The 19,108-nt window shown below is 42.7% G+C and overlaps 1 protein-coding gene across 1 annotated transcript in view; it reads right to left on the minus strand.

Annotated features, from left to right (window-relative positions):
• ash1l (ash1 (absent, small, or homeotic)-like (Drosophila)) overlaps positions 1-17,061 on the minus strand; it is a 42,821-nt gene extending 25,760 nt beyond the window's left edge. The window contains exons 1-4 of the mRNA XM_053490177.1: positions 16,890-17,061; positions 15,834-15,924; positions 6,470-7,233; positions 1,280-5,585 (exon numbers count right to left, since the gene is read on the minus strand). Of these exons, the coding sequence (XP_053346152.1) occupies positions 1,280-5,585; positions 6,470-7,057 (4,894 nt within the window). The 5' untranslated portion in view covers positions 7,058-7,233; positions 15,834-15,924; positions 16,890-17,061. The remainder of the gene's footprint in view (positions 1-1,279; positions 5,586-6,469; positions 7,234-15,833; positions 15,925-16,889) is intronic.
• Positions 17,062-19,108: the final 2,047 nt, after the last annotated feature.

The following is a 19,108-nucleotide window of genomic DNA, read 5'->3' on the forward strand; positions in this document are numbered from 1 at the left end:
AAGGCGGGCAATGGTTTTGGGCACACTTGACTGCTAATTTGCATCTTCCAGCTATTTCGGTTTAAAGAACTACACTGGACTTTGGTTAATTGCATTTGGTTAATTGCATTTGGTTTAAATAATGGCTTAAAAGTTGCTTCATTTTCTTCTCATCTAACTGGGTCATTAGCGTCACAGGCTCTGCCTAATAAAGTTCAGCAAAAAGCGGATCAACTTTGTCCTATCTGATTAACTTCTAACTCCGGGATGGCTTTTTCAAAGTGTCCTCCAGATGCAGATAAGTTTGTTCATGATTACCCAGACGAAAAGAAGCTTGAGCGAGCATTACAGAAGTGGTAAAGAGTAAATTTTAACAAATTTCAAAATGTGTAACATTATAACCCACTATGTCCTGTTCCATTCCCCAAACTTCTTTTAATCAATGTAGCTCGTATATAGAGTCAATGAACACCTAATATCCAGCCATTTATGGCTTACTCTGACTGGATTCCTGCTACTCTACTCTTGGTCGCATGGGATGATCTACATAAGCACATACACATACAGTACGTATGAACCAATACTTGTTAACTCTTGATATTTCAGATATGTTATTGTATAGGTAATGTGGCAGACATTTATTACCGTTGAACTGTAGGTTAAGGGAATGTTCATGAAGCGCTTCCTCGCTTTCATCAACTACAGGTTATGCCTGTTGTCCATGTCGTTATACTCAGACAAAAAAAAAAAATGCCCAAGTTGTACACTGACCCATGGTTTTATTACCCTGTTTTACAATTAGAGTTTCCCAGCTTCACTTGTTCCCCTCCCCAATGTTTCACAGACAAGGGTGTATATTTGAGCATGAAATTTTATGAAATGAAAATAAATTGTGCCAAGTGGGTGTAAAACAGACAACCACTATATTATACTCCTGTGATGCATTCTGGTGTAAATTCAGGCTAAGACAGTAGAAAGCTAATAGCTATATGAACCTGACATGAGTGTAGCTGATAAAAGTCTTCTCTTCTATAAAAGATTAACCATCAAGGTGTTTAAAAAAGCCAAGAATTCCTCAATACATTGAAATAACAGGATAAGTTTCTGAAGGACATATGATTAACAACTATAAGAGTACGCTTTGCTGCATTTATCGTACAACATTCACAATGTTAAGCCTGGGTCACTTTTGAGAGGATCTGATGTTTATTTAGTCACTTGTCAAGACTGACTAAGTAAACCCTAAAAACTGCAGGACAGTCCATTTCATTGTTATTAAAAACTTGATAAAATCATTTACCTGTCTCTCTTCTCTCAGCAGAAGTGGAGAGGTCTCTCCTCAGTGATCGGTCCAGACGCGTCAGACTTGAGCCCTCTGAGCTCCCACCTTTCTTGCCCTGATTACATCTAAGAGAAGTCCGAGTGAGGGCTGAAGCAAAAAGGTTAGTGTGGTGGGAGCCTGAGTCCTGTTCCTCATTTGGTGAAGCATGATCTTCATCCTCACTGTCCGAGCAACCCACAGAGCTGTGCACATGCCCGTCAGAGAACGGCCCCTGTCCAAGAGTCTGATTGTGGGAGAGTTTGGAGTAATCAACATCGTAGCTGCCGATCCGGAACAAGGAGTCCGCAGGATGGTGTCCCCGATTCCCCTGGCCCAAGGATAATCTTGACGGCAACAGACAGGACATAGAGGCTTCTTTTTGCTTGTACCTTTCAGCTGAGGATGACGAGGAGGAAGACGGGGAATTGCCAGAAATGGCGGCTGTTTGTTTGTTTACACTGGAGTCAGCTGAGCTATCTGGACCATACCCACAATGCTTGAGCGATTCCATGCTTCCGCCTCTCCTCGTTCTCTCCACTCTTCCTGCTCCTATACCATCGCTTCCATTTCTCCCTCCTCCTCCACCACCACCAACTCCTCCACCATCGTCACCCTCTTCCTCTCCACAGCGGTCACGATGTTTATGTCTGTGCTTGTGTTTGTGGTGCCAACTGAGTGACAATTCTGAAGACATAGGAGGGTACAGCACCCCTGAACGCCCCCCACTGAGATACTCTTGTCGTAGAAGCTTATGTTTTTTCTTGTGGAATTTAGAAGGGTTGAGGAGCAGGTGGGGAGGGTGATGGTGATGATGAACATATGAAGGAGGAGGCGGTGGAGGGAAGGACGGGCTATGGTGGCCATGGTGAGATGAGGCAGAATGTGGAACCTGGTGGTGAGGGTGAGGGTACAGTGCACTGGCTGGGGGATAACCCCGATAATAACCAAGTCCAAGAGGGGCCGAGGAGTATGGAACACCATAGGAAGGATGATAGAACCCTCCACTTGTTAGGGGGAACCCTAGCCCAGGAACAAAAGGCACCTCTGACATTGACTCTCGAAGCTTGGGGGGCCTTCCACGCTTCTTCTTAAGATCAGGCTTACGAACATAGTGCAGAGAATCGCATTGGTAGGCTGGGTGGGGTGAGTAGTACCCACTAAAGTTAATCCTGAAGATTGTGGGTAAAAGGTCTCTATGCAAATAATGATGAGGTGCGGGGTTGGTGCCACCACCAATGCTACTGCCGGCTCTGGTACTACCCAAACCAGCCCCATGACTCGTGCCAGATGTTCCAGCAGCGTGACCCAAGCTGCTGCCCAGACGAAGAACAGGTGTGCGGTGTGAAATCCGTATTCCACAAAGCCGCACGCATATCTCATCAAGCTCAGCCAGGAAGTCGGGATCTTGTCTGCGTGAACGCAACTGCAAATATTTCTTCTTGCGCTTGCGTTTCTGCCTTTTCAACTTATCATAGCCTGGGCATCCATGACCACGCCGTTTGCACTTATGTTTATGCTTCTCCTTGTGGCCCACTAGTGCTGAAGCAGGAGCCAGTGGGTGTGGTCGCCGTGAATCAGCTGATGACCTCTCTCCAAGTGGAGATGGTGTGGGTGAAGGGCAATCAAGAAGTACAGTAGACGAATGTCTCCTACTGCCTCTTGGGTTATGCCCTACCCCGATACCCACTGATGACCCCATCATTCCAGGCATTAGTAGCCCATTGGTCATACTCTGTGAGACGCCTAACCCAGGTAAACCACTAGCACTCCCAGCCTTCTCCCCACGATCAGATGTACTGTTGTTGTCTGTTCCAATGCCACTGTCGCTAGGCACGGTCTCCTCACTGTGAGACTCACTGACTGGGGAAGGCGTGGCCTCCTTCAGCTCACTAAGAGGAGCAGGGGATGTAGGCAATAGGGGCCTGGGGGGTGAGAGCTTGCGACAGTGGTAATGCTGTCGGTAGTGGTGGTGGTGGTGATGGTGACCTCTGCAAGAAGGCTTTTTCTGCGAGGAGTGTAAAGACGCCGAACCTCCCAAAGAACGTGGGGAGGGTGCTGAAAGAGTTGGTGGGGTAAAGGGAAATGAGTGGTGGCTACAGTGTGAGTGGGGCATCAAGTGGACTGACCCGGGCTCCACAAAACTAGCGTCGCTGATGGGGCTTTGACCCCCACTAGATTGGGAAAGCGAGGGGGAAGGAAAGATGTCAGAGGGGGGAATCTGGTTTTGCTGGTTTTGTGAAACCAAAGACTGATGTGAGTGATGTGGGGAGGAAGTGTTTGGGGTCAAAAAGGGTTCAGGTGGGGGTGTAGGGGCACCTGGGGAATTGTTGGCTGGTGCTTTTGGCTTGCGGCCTCTTCTTTTACCCATGTATATTGTCCCTTTTTTGCTTACATTGATTTGAGGTCCAAGTTTGCCACCAAATGTTGCAGCAAGGGTTGAGAGAGACTGTGAAGCAGAAGCTACTGTCCCAGACATACTTGTAGTTTTGGGGACCTCTGGCTCAGTTCCCGGTCCTGAGCCCAACAGTATCTGACTGAGAAGCCTCTTACGCTTCACAGTCTTCATTTTGTTGATCTTGCCTATAATCGTCTTCATTATGAGCTGCCCATTGCCTTTGTTGTGAAAACTCTTATCACCTGCCGCGGAATCACCTGGCTCTGGAGCAAGTGTTGGAGGCTGGGTCTCCTGTGGCAGGGTTGGAGGTAAGCGTTTTGGTCTCCCTCTTTTGCGTGGCATGGGTTTAGGAGGATTCAGGTCCACCTCTGGGTGCAAAACAGGGGGATCCTGCTCCTCTTTGGACATGGAGTAAACTTTTTGGGGAGTAACTTTGAGAGGCAAACGACCACGTGCAGGTGCATCCAGTGTTGGCATTTTGGACTTGGGCCGCCCCCTTTTCTTGGGTGGTGGCGAATAGAATCCAGAAAGCATGCGATTAGCATTGGGGGGCCTTCCTACAGGTCGACGAATGGGTGGGGAGGATGACAGGTCTGTAGGCAGTATGGTGCATTTGGTTTGACTAGGAGTGGCGTCTTCTATCGCTCTTTGCGTGCGACTGACCGCTTTCGTCCAGCGAGGTCTTCGACCCCGCCGTTTCTTAAGAGGCTTAGATTCCTGTTCTGTCGGAGATCCAGGGGACGCAGGGTCATGGTCGTCACAAAGTGGTGAAAGACTGCTGCTAGAACTGGTAGGGATAGGAGGAGAAGCAGTGCGTTTAGTGGACTCAGCAGGGCTATGTTCCCCACTTGTTCGACTTTCTTGTGCAGGACTTCGTTTAGATGGACTTAAGCTTTTTCCCCTCTCTCCACGAGGTATAGAGAACAGCCCCTTCTCTTTAGTGTCCTGCTTCCCTGACAAAATCGGGGAAGAGCCTTTGCTTATTTCTCTGAGACTGAATATGTCCTTGTCCCTCTCTTTCTCTCTATCAATTGATTCCTCTGTTCGTGAGGGGCTTGCAGTAATCCTTGATCCAAGAGAGACAGGCATCACCTGGTGGCTGATTGCACTCCCTATTCTCTCTAAGGAAGAAGAGAAGAGAGAAGGTGTGGATGAATGTGGCCCAAGGCGAGACTGCAATTTTATTCCATTGCTATTATCGTCATCGTTGCTATCAGTATTGGTTATTAAGCGGCTGTTGCTATAAGACACTACAGGAATGTTGCTGCTGCTGGTACTGTTGCTACTTGTAATGTCCTTTGAAAGTCCACCAGCTTCCTCTTTTCTAGGTATGCCAGATAACTTCTCCAGGATACTGTCTTTGTTTCGTGAGCCATATGGACGACCTGGGGGCCGTGACACGGGTGGAGGAGGGGCAAGGTGAGCTACTCTGGAATATGTGTTCCTGTTGGCCATGGCCCGCTCAGGCCGTTGCAAATTGGAGATCAGAGGAGGCGAGCTGCTGTGTGGTGGAGCTGGGGTTACTTTCCGGACTTTGGGCTTAGGACACTTAGTAGGTGGGCAGGTGGCTATAAGCTGCGCGAGTTTCTCAGTGACTGTAGGCGCACCCCAGTTTGGAGCTCCTCTTTCTTGCTCCCTTTGGTTATCTGTGTAAATGTATTGAGGGGGCTTTGTGACTCCATCGATTTTGGGGTCATGAGGAGACGCACTGGGAGGAGGAGTTAGTAGTGAATGAGCTGGTGGGTTGTTTTGGGGTGCCAGGCTCTTCTTTCCAGAGGAGTGTGATTTGCCGTCCGATACGGGGCAGTGACTGTTAAGGGATTTTTCTGAAGATGAAAGGGTTTTTACATCACCCTTTCCTTCTGACTTGCAAGTCATCTTCGGGGGACCCTATTGAGAAAAGAAAAACAACAATTAAAGTATTTCCAAAATTAAACAAGTGGTATTGATTTAACATGATACAAAAAAAAATTCTATAGTTTTTTTTCCCCAAGAAATCAGTATTACAGACATATGGAAAGAAGAAAATGAGACTTCCAGAGACAATACACTGACAGAAAAAAACACAATCAAAGGAAAGAAAGAAATGAGAACAAAAAAAAAAACATGTAGATATCAGGGCCTGATTTTCATCTTGGGATTGAAGGTATTTGGCATGATTTTAATCATTCCCATATTACAAACCAAGCCCAGCATTTGTACTGCGGAAAATTCCTGTACAGATTTATCAGCCATACAGATACCGAGATATAAAATGACTAAATGAAATGAAAAAAAAAAAAAAAAAAAAAACTGATAAAACAATTAAGCATATTTGTAGGCTGTGGTTATCCATCCAACCTTTCATTCTCTCTTTCTTTTAACACTATTTTGCATGTAGCACAGGCACTCATTTGTGAGGGGGAAAAAAAACTAACCACACTAAGTTTGCATGGTCTGTCTTATGGCTATAGGCTTAAACATCACAATATCACGATACAGCACCAAAAGTATATGGACACCTAGCCACCCCCCCCCCACCCCTAACATTTCCCTTTACTGTAAGACACTTAAGCTCTTTCCCAAAAGAGTGAAGATTACTAAATCAAGGAAGGGCTTATTTTTTTGTGATTGTCATGTGTCCAAAACATTTGGGCATATAATGTAAATTCTTACATCTCTTAAGCATTGGAATAAACATTTTTAGCTTGGACTCATTAATCTACATTTTAGCAAAATAATTATGTAACTTTTTTTTAAATTCCATTTCACAAACGCCACAGCCACAACCTTACCCTTTTAGCAGGAGTATTCCCATTTACAGAAGTTTCAGGGCTGGTGGTTGTAGAAAGCGGAAGAGAAGCGGTGGTAGGCGCAGTATTTGATGGATGGACTGATGACTGAGGTGCTCCTGGGTTAACAGCGGAGTCCTTTTCTGCTTCTTTACCGTGTGGTACACCAGGAGTGCTGCCACCACCATCGGAGGGTCCCACTCGACGACTGCCTCGTCCACCGCCTCGGCTCCCAGGTCTAACTGTTGCTCTGAAGGCTGGCCGGCACACGTAATTCTCGAGGATTTTAGGCGGCTTTTTCATTCGCTTGGCCTGGACGCCTATCTTAAGCTTGACGTTGCCTTCTGAGTAGCTTGTTTCTTTGACAGAGAATTGCTGAGACTGCTGCTGTTGCTGCTGCTGGTCACCGGCACCACTCTCCGGGTTGCACGGGACGGCGGCCGACTGCGCATCTCTTTCCTTCTCTCGCTTCTTTTTTTCATCTTCGTCGTCCTTCTTCCCACCTCCTCCTTCTTTCTCACACTCAACTGGTAGGGCATTTGCGGGGAGAGGAGGTGGTGTGGTGGGCCCTCCTTGTGTCCTCTGATCCATTGATGTTAGGAGAAACAGAGAGGGGCTGAGCAGTGCGTGCTCGCAAGAAGTACAGAACTGGGGGGTGCAGAATCCAGTTGGAGGTGGAAAACGGGAAGGGGGGGTGCTATATTGATAGATGCTGGGTTGAAGCAGTGTTGTTCTTTCCTGGCTGCCCAGCCCTCGTCACCTTCAAACTGGCGAGAAAGCATGAAGCAATCGGTTAAAAATATATATGTAGGCTAATAGTAATTCTAAAAGTAGACTAAAACTTTAAAAAACTGATAAATGTTAGTGATATGAAAGAATCTGGCTGCTGTGGATCCTTGAATTTTGTCTCAAAAACTCAAATAAACATCCAGATTTGTTTTGGCATCAAAATTTTAGTTCAAATCAAGGCATTCGTACTCCAGCTTGACATTTTTCCCTGCTTCGTGTTCCGACGTTTATGAACAACGCCAAAGCATTGGCAAATCAGTAACCTACATCACAGTCACTGAAACAACTGGCCTGGTAACAAATGCATGCTGGGTAACACAAACAGCTATCATAAAATGACAAAAACTTTTTTCAGATTTCATAGTTATCGATTTGTCTGTTGCTGGTTTATTTTGCAGCATCAGCGTGCAAGATAGATACACAAAACATTATGCAAAACCACCAACGTCCCCAAAAAATTGACATGTTCCAGGTGAAAATGTAAATTATTCGTTCTTGAATTACACTGTGCCTTTCGTTACTGTGTGTTAGTGTCAGAACGAGACGGAAATCACCTGTTCGTTATCGCGACTATCTATTTGCAAGCAAAACAACACCAGTACTCTATATGTGCGTGTCAGCCAAGTCAGACTGTCTGGTTCAGATCCCGCAACTACGCAAAAAAACATCTGGAACCTAAACTGGGGGTTGTGGGTCAGGAGGCCCGAATCACCATTCTTCCCTTCCTTCAGTTCAATTCCTGTGCACACCTGACCATATGTGGTTCTTCTCACAAAAAACGTATTAAAGATGGGCGGGGAAAAAAAATTTGTTCGGAATCACGATTCTTTTGTGTGCTGATTCATGCATCGCCACATTGACTTCAAAATCGATTTTGAATTTTTTTTTACTTTTATCAAAGAGATGCATCAGGTGATCAGAAAGTAACCGGAATTAGCTGTCTTTCAGCTTGACTAGACAAGACTGATCATGTTTGACAAAACAGATTCTGTACCTGGAGTGCACAAGTTTCAGAGTGCTGCAACAGAAACACATTTTTATTAAAAGCTGCCCGCGTTAAAAAGATTTCTTTATAATCCTACAGTATAACTTTACACACCGGCATCCCATGTGGCACGAGCACAAGTTTTTTTTAATAATAATAATAAAAGCCTTTAAATGTTAAACTCTTATACAGTATCTGAAGTTTGTTTGTAGTGTTTAAATGCTGCGCTCGGTTTTTAAATGAGAAAATGAATGTTATAAGGAACGAGCTACATTTTATTACTCGTTAAATTCAAATTAAGGTGAAGCTGTTAAATAAAATTAAGGCATAAAACTTTCTGATTTATGACTCAAATTTTTTTTAATGGTTCTTAAAATTGTAATAAAAATCGAAAGAAAAAAATGCAATACTGAAATTGTACAAAATCATGATACTTACAGAATCACAATATTAACCAAATCTGTGGTCACTGTGATTTCTATTTCTACAGTCGACCCCTGCGGTTTGAAGTCGCAGTTCAGAGTTCGCGTCCTGAGTTGTTGGCGGATTTTTCTATTAAAAGTAACTAATAATTGTTTGCTGGCTTTTTCGTGGCAATATATAATATTTTATGTGTTGTAATGCTAAACTATTAAGAACAATATTATTAACTCATTTTGTAACCTAAAAATTAAAATAATTTCAGCTAAATTTTCATATAAAATTAAATACTATACAATTCTTTAGCGCTGTAGAGAGAACACAAAGCGACCGTGGAAGAAAAAACGCGGCTTGGGAATTATTATCATATTTACCCTAAAGTACTTATACCAAAGAAAGACAGCACATACCAAAGAACACACGCTTGTATGAATTACAGTACATATAGAGGGGTAACATCTGTATTTTACATTCCATCACTGCGGGAGACACAGCAGTACAGTACTGTACAGTATACAGGTTTACTTTTATATACTTTTTTAAGGGTAATGTATTAAACTGAGCCTGAAATTTAAAAAAAAAAAAAGCAACTTGGAAGTTGCTTGTTTTCGAAGCATATTAAGGGTTTAAACTAAAAATATATATAAATTAATAAAAAAATTCCCCGAGTCGCAGGTGGTTTAGGAACGCATAACGCCTCACCAATTTCGGGGTTCGACTGTATATACAGTGGGGCAAAAAAGTATTTAGTCAGCCACCAATTGTGCAAGTTCTTCCACTTAAAAAGATGAGAGAGGCCTGTAATTTTCATCATAGGTATACCTCAACTATGAGAGACAAAATTAAAAAAAAGAAAATCCAGAAAATCACATTGTAGGATTTTTGAGAATTTATTTGCAAATTCCTCTGTAAAATAAGTATTTGGTCGCCTACAAACAAACAAGATTTTTGGGTCTCACAGACCTGTAACTTTATCTTTAAGAGGCTCCTCTGTCCTCCACTCGTTACCTGCATTAATGGCATCTGTTTGAACTCGTTATCAGTATGAAAGACACCTGTCCACAACCTCAAACAGTTACAATCCACTATGGCCAAGACCAAAGAGCTGTCAAAGGACACCAGAAACAAAATTGTAGACCTGCACCAGGCTGGGAAGCCTAAATCTGTAATAGGTAAGCAGCTTGGTGTGAAGAAATAAACTGTGGGAGCAATTATTAGAAAATGGAAAACGTACAAGACCACTAATAAATCTCCCTCGATCTGGGGCTCCACGCAAGATCTTATCCCGTGGGGTCAAAATGATCACAAGAACTGTGAGCAAAAATCCCAGAACCACAAGAGGGGACCTAGTGAATGACCTGCAGAGAGCTGGGACCAAAGTAACAAAGGCTACAATCAGTAACACACCGCCGCCAGGGACTCAAATCCTGCAGTGCCAGACGTGTCCCCCTGCTTAAGCCAGTATATGTCCAGGCCCGTCTGATCTTTGCTAGAGAGAATTTGGATGATCCAGAAGAGGACTGGGAGAATGTCATATGGTCAGATAAAACCAAAATATAACTTTTTGGTAAAAAATCAACTTGTCATGTTTGGAGGAGAAAGAATGTTGAGTTGCAACCAAAGAACACCATACCTACTGTGAAGCATGGGGGTGGAAACATCATACTTAGGGGCTGTTTTTCTCGTAAGGGACCAGAACGACGTGTAAAGAAAAGAATGAATGGGGCCATGTATAGTGAGATTTTGAGTGAAAACCTCCTTCCATAAGCAAAGGCATTGAAGATGGAACGTGGCTGGGTCTTTCAGCATGACAATAATCCCAAACACACCGCCTGGGCAACGAAGAAGTGGCTTCGTAAGAAGCATTTCAAGGTCCTGGAGTGGCCTAGCCAGTCTCCAGATCTCAACCCCATAGAAAATCTTTGAAGAGAGTTGAAAGTCTGTGTTGCCCAGTGACCGCAAAACATTACTGCCATGTTTTATGAAGGCTTACAGAAAACGTTTGACCTCCATCATTGCCAACAAATAGTATATAACAAAGTATTGAGATTTTGTTATTGACCAAATACTTATTTTCCACCATAATTTGCAAATAAATTCTTTACAAATCCTACAATGTGATTTTCTGGGTTTTTCTTTTCTTATTTTGTATACATAATTGAGGTATACCTACTGTATAGAATTTTCAGGCCTCTCTCATCTTTTTAAGTGGAAGAACTTGCACAATTGTTGGTTGACTAAATACTTTTTTGCCCTACTGTATAGAATGTCTTCATCAGTGTCCCTTCACTGGACCCAATCATGTCCTGTCCAAGCATGCCTGTGCACGACATGAGCTTAATAAAGACATATTGTGTTACGGTTGAAGTTGAAATCTCTCACTGCTTTGATTAACATCTACGATTCGCCTCTTCCTTAACGATGAGAGAAGCTCAAAAATGAACACCTAGAGGGGCTACTCATTCCCAGTTACCTTGACCGAACCCCTTTGTCTGTCAGTGACGCCCCAACGCACACGAGTCCAAGCATCCTGAGGAATGTCTAATAGCGCTGCCGTTGATTTAAATGTGAGAATCGCATGACGCGACTGTATCCTACTCCCTTTAACATTTCAAAGTGTTAAAGATGAAGGCCTGCGCAGGAGCAGGTGGTTTCTGTTGCTGAAATAATCAAGAGAGGCAAGTCAGAGCTGTGACCTCGGCCTCAGTCAAGACATGCCCCTCCCACCGGGAGTCACGGGACCTGGCTGGCTTCTGCGGTCCTGCTGTGTGATCGCCAATCAAAACAGCGGTGACGAAGGAAAAGAAAGAGGCAGAATACCAAAGTACAGGCATGCGTATGGCTTTCCTAATGCCCAGCTAAGGGCAAAGCACAGCCTTGACAACAGAGCAGAGACGAATTCTGGTCTACGGAGGGATTACTGCCAGCGCTACATGATTTCTTGTCTCGTGTGTTTATTACGATTACTCAGAAACGTTTAAAAACAAGAAAAAAAAAACAATAATGTAATTTCTGTCGAATGACATCAGGCTTCTTTCTGCTGTACTACGACTACACCAAGCCCATGTTTAATATCCATCGCCTTTTCCCTCTTACTCACTTGTACTCGTTTCTTACTCACTTGGAAAGCTCACAGTACAGCGGTCAAAGCTGCTGTGTTCTCGGTAATCGAAAACACATTTTCTCCTGTGAGCCCTCCCTTCTTCTCTTTCCTCTGTCTATCCCTCCCTCAGTGACAATCATTTTCTTATTTCCTAAGTGTTCTTGGCTCTACAAACTTATTCACTACATAGTTATTAAGTCACGTTTTCTCTCTCTTGCTCTTTCACTCTCTCTCTCTCTCACTCACACACACACTGCTCGTTTCTAAGGAGTGAAACCTTTCTCAGAAAAATTGCTGTGGACAAAAAAAAAACTAAATCACTGTGTGCTTTTTTGGCTTCTCTTTTGATAATCTAAGAAGAAGAAGAAGAAGCTTAAACCCACACTTTTTGTGCCGCTTGAAAGTTTGCGTACCGTGAGTTTTCATTCAAGGCTTTACAGACACACACGCTGAAACGTATTCTTTGTTCCTGTAACCGCAAGCGTAACAAAAGAACGCCACGAAGCCTCTTCTTTCTCTCATCCTGACTTTCACTTTAAAGCTTGAGGTTTTGGCGCCGCCGCCGCTGATCCCTCATGCCTCAGGACGAGATCGTCCGACGGCTCTGGCCCTGACGTCCTGAACGAAACCATAAATCACATCTTTCTCGAAAAATCGGTGATGTCATTCTCAACGCTTATCTCTCGTTTGCATCGTTTCTGACATTAAACAGAAGGACAGTGCTGTTATTACAGCGTTTTTTTGGCCTCGCCACAAATATCAGCCGCTGTACGATATCTCTGGCTGCAGCCGAGGACGACAATGTCCGGCAGTCTTAAGATCACCACGCAGGATGTAAATACCATGAGAGAAACTGTACAGACAGCTGTAGAACAATTCACGACTCAAGGCTTAACGTTACAACTATAATGACTCCAGAAACGACCCTAAAACTCACATTTATGCTATTTGTTAACACATCGAGCTATTTTTTCCACTCTCTAGTACACGGTTACGTTGCGTTCAAGTCAAACCTGGACTCGTGATGGAATTTCTGATGAATGAAGGTTAAATGACGTTTACCCCAGTGAAGTCCTGACCTCACTTCAGGACATTTTCACATGTTTAGAGCCATTAAGGGAGCTCCTGGGAGGCCGGGGTTTCAGCCGTGAATCAGTTAGGCAGTCCGACCATGGCTTCGGTATCCTTTGAAAACTTTCTACCTTGATGGTATCAAAGCACTAGTGAAACACTGGGATAAGTGCTTTAGTGAAGCAGAGGATTATAAAGAGAATCTTATAACTCTGTTGTTAATCTGCACAATCAAAAGTCCTGGTTTGACTTAAACACATCTAGCGATTAAAATAAAAATAAAAAAAGCACCCAGGCTTATGAGTGTGGTTACATTTAAGGTTTCATCCTTTGGAGAGAGAGAAAACTCATGTTTTTCTTTGCCGGTGTCGCCTCTGACTATATATTACATTTATTATCATGTTATTAACATATTGAAAAATTTCTATAAAGCTGTTTTATGAGAGTTCTAAACAAATAAAATCAATATGAAGTAGATCAAAGCTAGGTCCTGTCGAAGATTTACTGATATACTATATTAAAAACAACAAACAAACAAAAACACAAAGATGTTGATTCGGCTAAATTCCTCCGACCCGAACCAAAGCAAAAATCGATTTAGCCTACAACACCTCAGGTTTAGAAACCGGTCAGTTACAGCGCCACGCTTCATTCAAGCTGATAGCTACGTACCGCAGCAACATAAACAAAGCACGTGTAATCCAAAATTAGTCCTGCGTTGTTGGTCAAAAACAGACTGCACTCAAAGTGGATACAGTTCATAACGCCTCACAGCAAGTAAAGAAACTTGGTCAACAGAAGAAAGTTTTAACTCTTAACTCTTATGAATATATATATTTATTCATTAATACTATTAATACACTGTATAATGTTAAGGAAATGATTACTATTTCTATAATATTATGATGTGACTTCTTATATATTTATTATTATTATTTTTTTTAAACTACACGTTTGTCCATGGCCATAATACTTCTTCTCTTCTTTCTCACGACTGTTCAGACCAGATGTGAATACAAGGCCGGACAGATTTCATAGTCATATTTCTATCATTAGTAATTTTATTTCTTATAAACTCAACCGCTACAACTTTTCCCAGTGACAGCATATTTATTTGTCTTTTAAAAAGGAGAGTTTATTAATACGGTGCCAAATCGAAAGCTTCAGCGACCTTTTAATCCCGCTAATACCATCCACATTTCCGTCTCACGTTTCAAAAGACATGAGAGAGAAAAAGACAGAGGGAGAGACATGGGACGGAGTTTTACAGAGTTTAACAGCTGAGTTTTGTCCACACGTTTTGTCCGTGTCGCGTACACGGGCTTGTGTGGAAGTGACTTGGGAGTTGCTTGTTAACATATGCGTTTAATATATGGCGTTAAAGGACTGGAGGAGGTTACGGTTCGTTAAAACAAGCTCGTTAAAATAAAAAATAAAAAAGACTTCTGTGTATATAAAACACTAGGTGCTGGACAGATCTCAGCTGTTCCGGGCAGCTTACAGAGATTCATCTTATCATAGATTTATTTTAATAACAATGACAAAAACTATCGATCACTTTCAGAATAAAGGTTTTAAAGCCTGTCTTCAGTTGAACAGATTCCCTCAGGAGCAATTTCACACGCACTGGGTCTCGTGTACTAATCGTTAAGTAAAGTTGTTTGGCGAAATTTTTTTTTAGTTTTTAAAAAACCTTGATACAAATGATAATTACCTATTGTAACAGCTCATTGTTGCATGTAGCGACGCCCACAAAACTCCATAAAAGGGCTTGTGTCCATACAGCTGGGAGCAGGAAATAAACAGTCAAGGATGAAAATCTAAAGGATATTCTTTTATTCACTTCTATGCCAAAAACTTTTATAATAATAATAAGAATAAGAATACTATTGCATAATTTCGTTCGCTTTTATTAAATACTTGTTTTATTTTCCTTTAAGATGTGCATTTGTCTAATCTTTCTTTTATTTTACCAGCATAAGGATGTGTGTTGTTTTTAAGGGGAAAAAAACAAAGCTCTTTTTTTGATAAGATAAGTGGCATCAGATACACACAGCGGTAAAACATAACTGAAAACAAACAGTTTAACCATAACGGTATATTCTAGATTTGATCAAAAAAAAAATAAAAAGCGCATAAGTAACTTGCGCAAAAGTGTGATTTGACATTGATCGAGTCGAGGTTAGGATTAATTTAATAATCTTTTTATAGATGAGATTTTTAAAACTTTAAAACATGAGTACAAGTTTTCTTTCTTTTCTTCTTTACTTCCTTTAAAAAAGAAAGGATTTTCAGGAATGATGACGAATTTCTGCAAGACAAAATCGCACACATTCATTCATATCCAATCCATGTCGATAAAGCGAACGATTTTCAGAGTTGAACGAGTTAGTTATTTTTAACTGACTGTCGCTTCACCGTCAATGTTTTTACGACACGCTTTTAAACTCCAACTGAAAGTATGCAGAGAAGAAAAGGCCCAGGCGAGCCGCAAGTTGCCTTGACAGCCGTTGACATTGCTGGGGCAGTCAGGAGGAGGGTGGGGGGGGGTCAAGAGTCAAAGGTGAACGAAAGGTTTCAGACGTCATTTAGCATGTCGCTTTTACTTAACATTAGTGACGGGGTCAAAACGTTAGGTCACTTTGAACACTAACACACACACACACAGAGTTATTAATACGTTTTCAACCCAAACAGACCAGAGGAAATGTTTCGGGGCTTTTACAAAAACACAAACACCCACACACACACTTTTATTTAATCTGATTCCAGCTGAACATCAAAATTACAGATGTCTAATAAATAAAAAGCTTTAATAATAATAAATACACCAGCATGTGTGCGTGCGTCTGTGCTTTTATTATTTCCCCTGCAGATGTTTTGCAGGAATGACCTACACACACCTCCTTAACAGTCAACACACACACACACACACAAACTCTTCCTCCTGCTGTACATCATCGATGAAGGAATCGTAAAGAAAGTTGGAAACGACTTACCCTGGTTTGTTTTTAAAGGTCAAAGACGAGCTTTCACATCATTCAGATTCATTCCTCAGTGGCAGCATGTTTCCCTTAGTGAACTGCTGAGCTGATGTCCCAAACAAACAAACAAACAAACACAAAACAAAACAGAGAGGGGGGGGAAACAAAAAATAAAAAAAGATGAAAATCCTGGAGGAAAAGACAGGGAACTTAAAAAATAATCCGGACTGTAGAAATGGGTTTTAATAGATCTGGATCTGGATCCTCTTCTCAAACACAAAATCACAACAGGGACCCCTCAAACCTTAGACGTGCACCAATAACATTAATACGCATAAGTGATTGTAATAATAATGATAATAACATACGCACTAATATAGATCTTAGAATGGTTGACTACTCAGACACTTAGTGTGTGTATATATATAATATATATATTAGCAGTCAAGATGCTACTTTTCTCTCCAGCTACAGTAGCTACTCACACTGGGGCTAGCTATCATTTTTCAGGGTTTGCCTGCAAGGTGGCCTTCCTTCCTTCCTTCCTTCCTACCAACGTGGCAGTAACCCACATGACTTAATCGTGTCGTTTTCATGATTGAAATCAGTAAACAAATCAGGTCTATTCTCGTGGAAAAACACGCCGACTGAATGCTGCTGCTGCTGCTGCTGGAGGAGGAATCATCAATCCTGTCAGTGGCACATTGCTGACACGGCTAGCTTGGCTAACTCTTACAGCGAGCGAGCAACGTAGCGTAGCCTAGCCTAGCTTAGCCTAACCAGACAACCTGGCTACAACTAGCTTAGCGAACTACCATTCCTGAGTAAATGACAGTGATTCAAATTTAAAAAACTCGCCAAAAAAACGCCGAGCTCAACCCGAGCGCCGGGGTTGGAAACCCGAGTGTGGAGGGTTATTAAAAATAACACGAACTGTCAACAAAATGGCGGCCGCGTTGAATCAACAGAAACCCGAAATGGATCTCTCTCTCTCTCTCTCTCTCTCTCTCGCGCTGCCTCGAATTTCTTCTGCGAATTTCTCGTCTTCGGAGTTGTTGTTGTTGGTTTTACCCGTAATATCCTGAAATGCTTCCAGGCTTTCCTTCGTCCAAGGGTGGTGTGTTTAAAGGCGTGAGAAAGGGCCTGTGCCCGTTAATCGGCGGGCCTCCATGTCTGATGAGCCCGTAGCGTTTCTGTCAGTACAACACGGGCATTCTCCCAGTGAGAGAGGAGGGAGGGGAGGAGAGGGGAGGGAGACATAGGGACACACACACACACACACACACACACACACACTCGCGCGGGCACACACACACTGTGCGTGTATATGTGTGTGTGAGAGAGAGAGAGAGAGAGAGAGAGAAAACGCAGAATGTTTCCACTTTCTCCCGGATAAACGTTTTAATTCTGCGTCTCTCCCAAAATGGCGGCCGTTTCCTAGCAACAGAACGAAAGTCCACGCGACGATACTACGTATGAAATATTTATTGTGTTGATTATATTCGTTTTTTTCTCCCCCATGCGACCACTTGGAACACAATCATAATATTAATCATATATTACTTTTATTATCGTTATTATTATTATTATTATTATTAATAATAATAGCGGGTATGATGGTTATTAAACTTGACAAGTTTACGAAGAGTAATGAACGTGTCTCGGACTCCCACAGGAATGGATTTGAAGTCGCGCGAGGAGGTGTGTGTCTGTTTGGGGGGGGGAGCGCGCGCACACACACAAATATATATGTATGGGCTCGTGCGTGTGTGACCGTTTTCACTCGATGTTTTTCCACGCTCGCGCCTATTCCAGCTCGCCTATTGGCTGAAGGTTAAAAAAAAAAAAAGAAAAGAAAGAAAGTGGGCGTGGCTTTAGCGTTGCTCAATCCTCATGCCTAGTTACATGTCCTGCACACACACATACACAGACCTAACTGAGCTATTTATTTTATTTAGATATCAGCCAGATTACAGGGTCAAGTTGTTGTGTCAAATCTTTTAAAGCGTTATGCATCAGATAACACCACTCCACGTGTAATAACCCATGGAATAATGAGGTTATAACTGAAATATTTGTTATAAATAACAAATCTGAGAAAGGTTTTCATCCAGTTATTGGTCAGAACTCGCTCTACTCGCTCGACGTTTCATTAATTGGAGGATGCGAAATGGAAAAATTCTGTCTGTATATCTGTGTGTCTGTCCAGCCAGATTTTGTCACAGCATCACGAAAAACTGGCCTTATGGAATTTAATGAAACTTTGCCAGTACTTAGGGTTTTCCCTGAAGTTAAACCTTTATGAGATTAAAATTAAATCAAATTGTTGAGTAGAAATAAAGTTATAGGTAGTTATGTTACAGCATCTAACGCCTTTTTCCCCATATTTAGAGCTTTTTCCTTCGTGGTGAGCGTGGGTATCCACGTCACTCAACGGAGCCAATCAACGCAATAGTTTAATGTGTATAGACGTATGCGGAAGACACAGAAATTACAGTAATTCCCCTACAAGCCGCAATCCTCACAACACAGAAATAAAATCATGGCACAGCATGGCTTTACTCTTGGCATGGCTCCAAAAAAGGAAAGTAGACTATGAAAACTGAATCTTCAAAGATGGATGGATTGATCAATGTATGAGTAACACCAATGAAAGTTTAAATCAAGTTTGTCTCATACTGTATGCTCGAAATCAAATCACAAAAATTTCAAAGATATTTAAAAAATATTTTCTCCCCTAATTTGGTTGGGTCCAATTCCGTCCCGTCACTAGGGGGCTCCCACATTAAGGCTACTACTACCACTCAGTCGTTTCCTCCGAACCACGTGACGCCAGCCAACCGCATCTTGTCAAACTGCTCGCTCGCAAACCGTTGGGGCATAACGCACATTTGGAGGACAGCGCTATCCGCTCCTTCCGCGTGCGCAAGCTCACAGACACCCCTGATTGGCTGTAGAGCCGTGATTAACGTGGGAGCGCTACGTACCTCTCATCCCTCCCCTCTGAGAGAGCTCGGCCAATCAGCTCTCTCTAGACCTCCGGCTGTGAGAGGGCCCAAATCTGGATAAAATGGGAGAGTTGCTTCAGTGATGGTAAAACCTGTGCCAATGTGTTGTACAGATCGGATTGTCCGCCGTGGCGACCCCTCAACAGGAGCACCCGAAAGACCAACTACAATTTTGCACCGTTGTTGTCAGGCCTTCATCATAAGTGAATCTTCATCCTCGAGGTAACAGGCGAAAGTCCAACAGAGCGAGATCAGGACTATAGGGAGGATGCTTTAACTCCT

The sequence above is a fragment of the Clarias gariepinus genome, chromosome 28 (assembly GCF_024256425.1).
Source record: "Clarias gariepinus isolate MV-2021 ecotype Netherlands chromosome 28, CGAR_prim_01v2, whole genome shotgun sequence".
Taxonomy (NCBI): Eukaryota; Metazoa; Chordata; class Actinopteri; order Siluriformes; family Clariidae; genus Clarias; species Clarias gariepinus.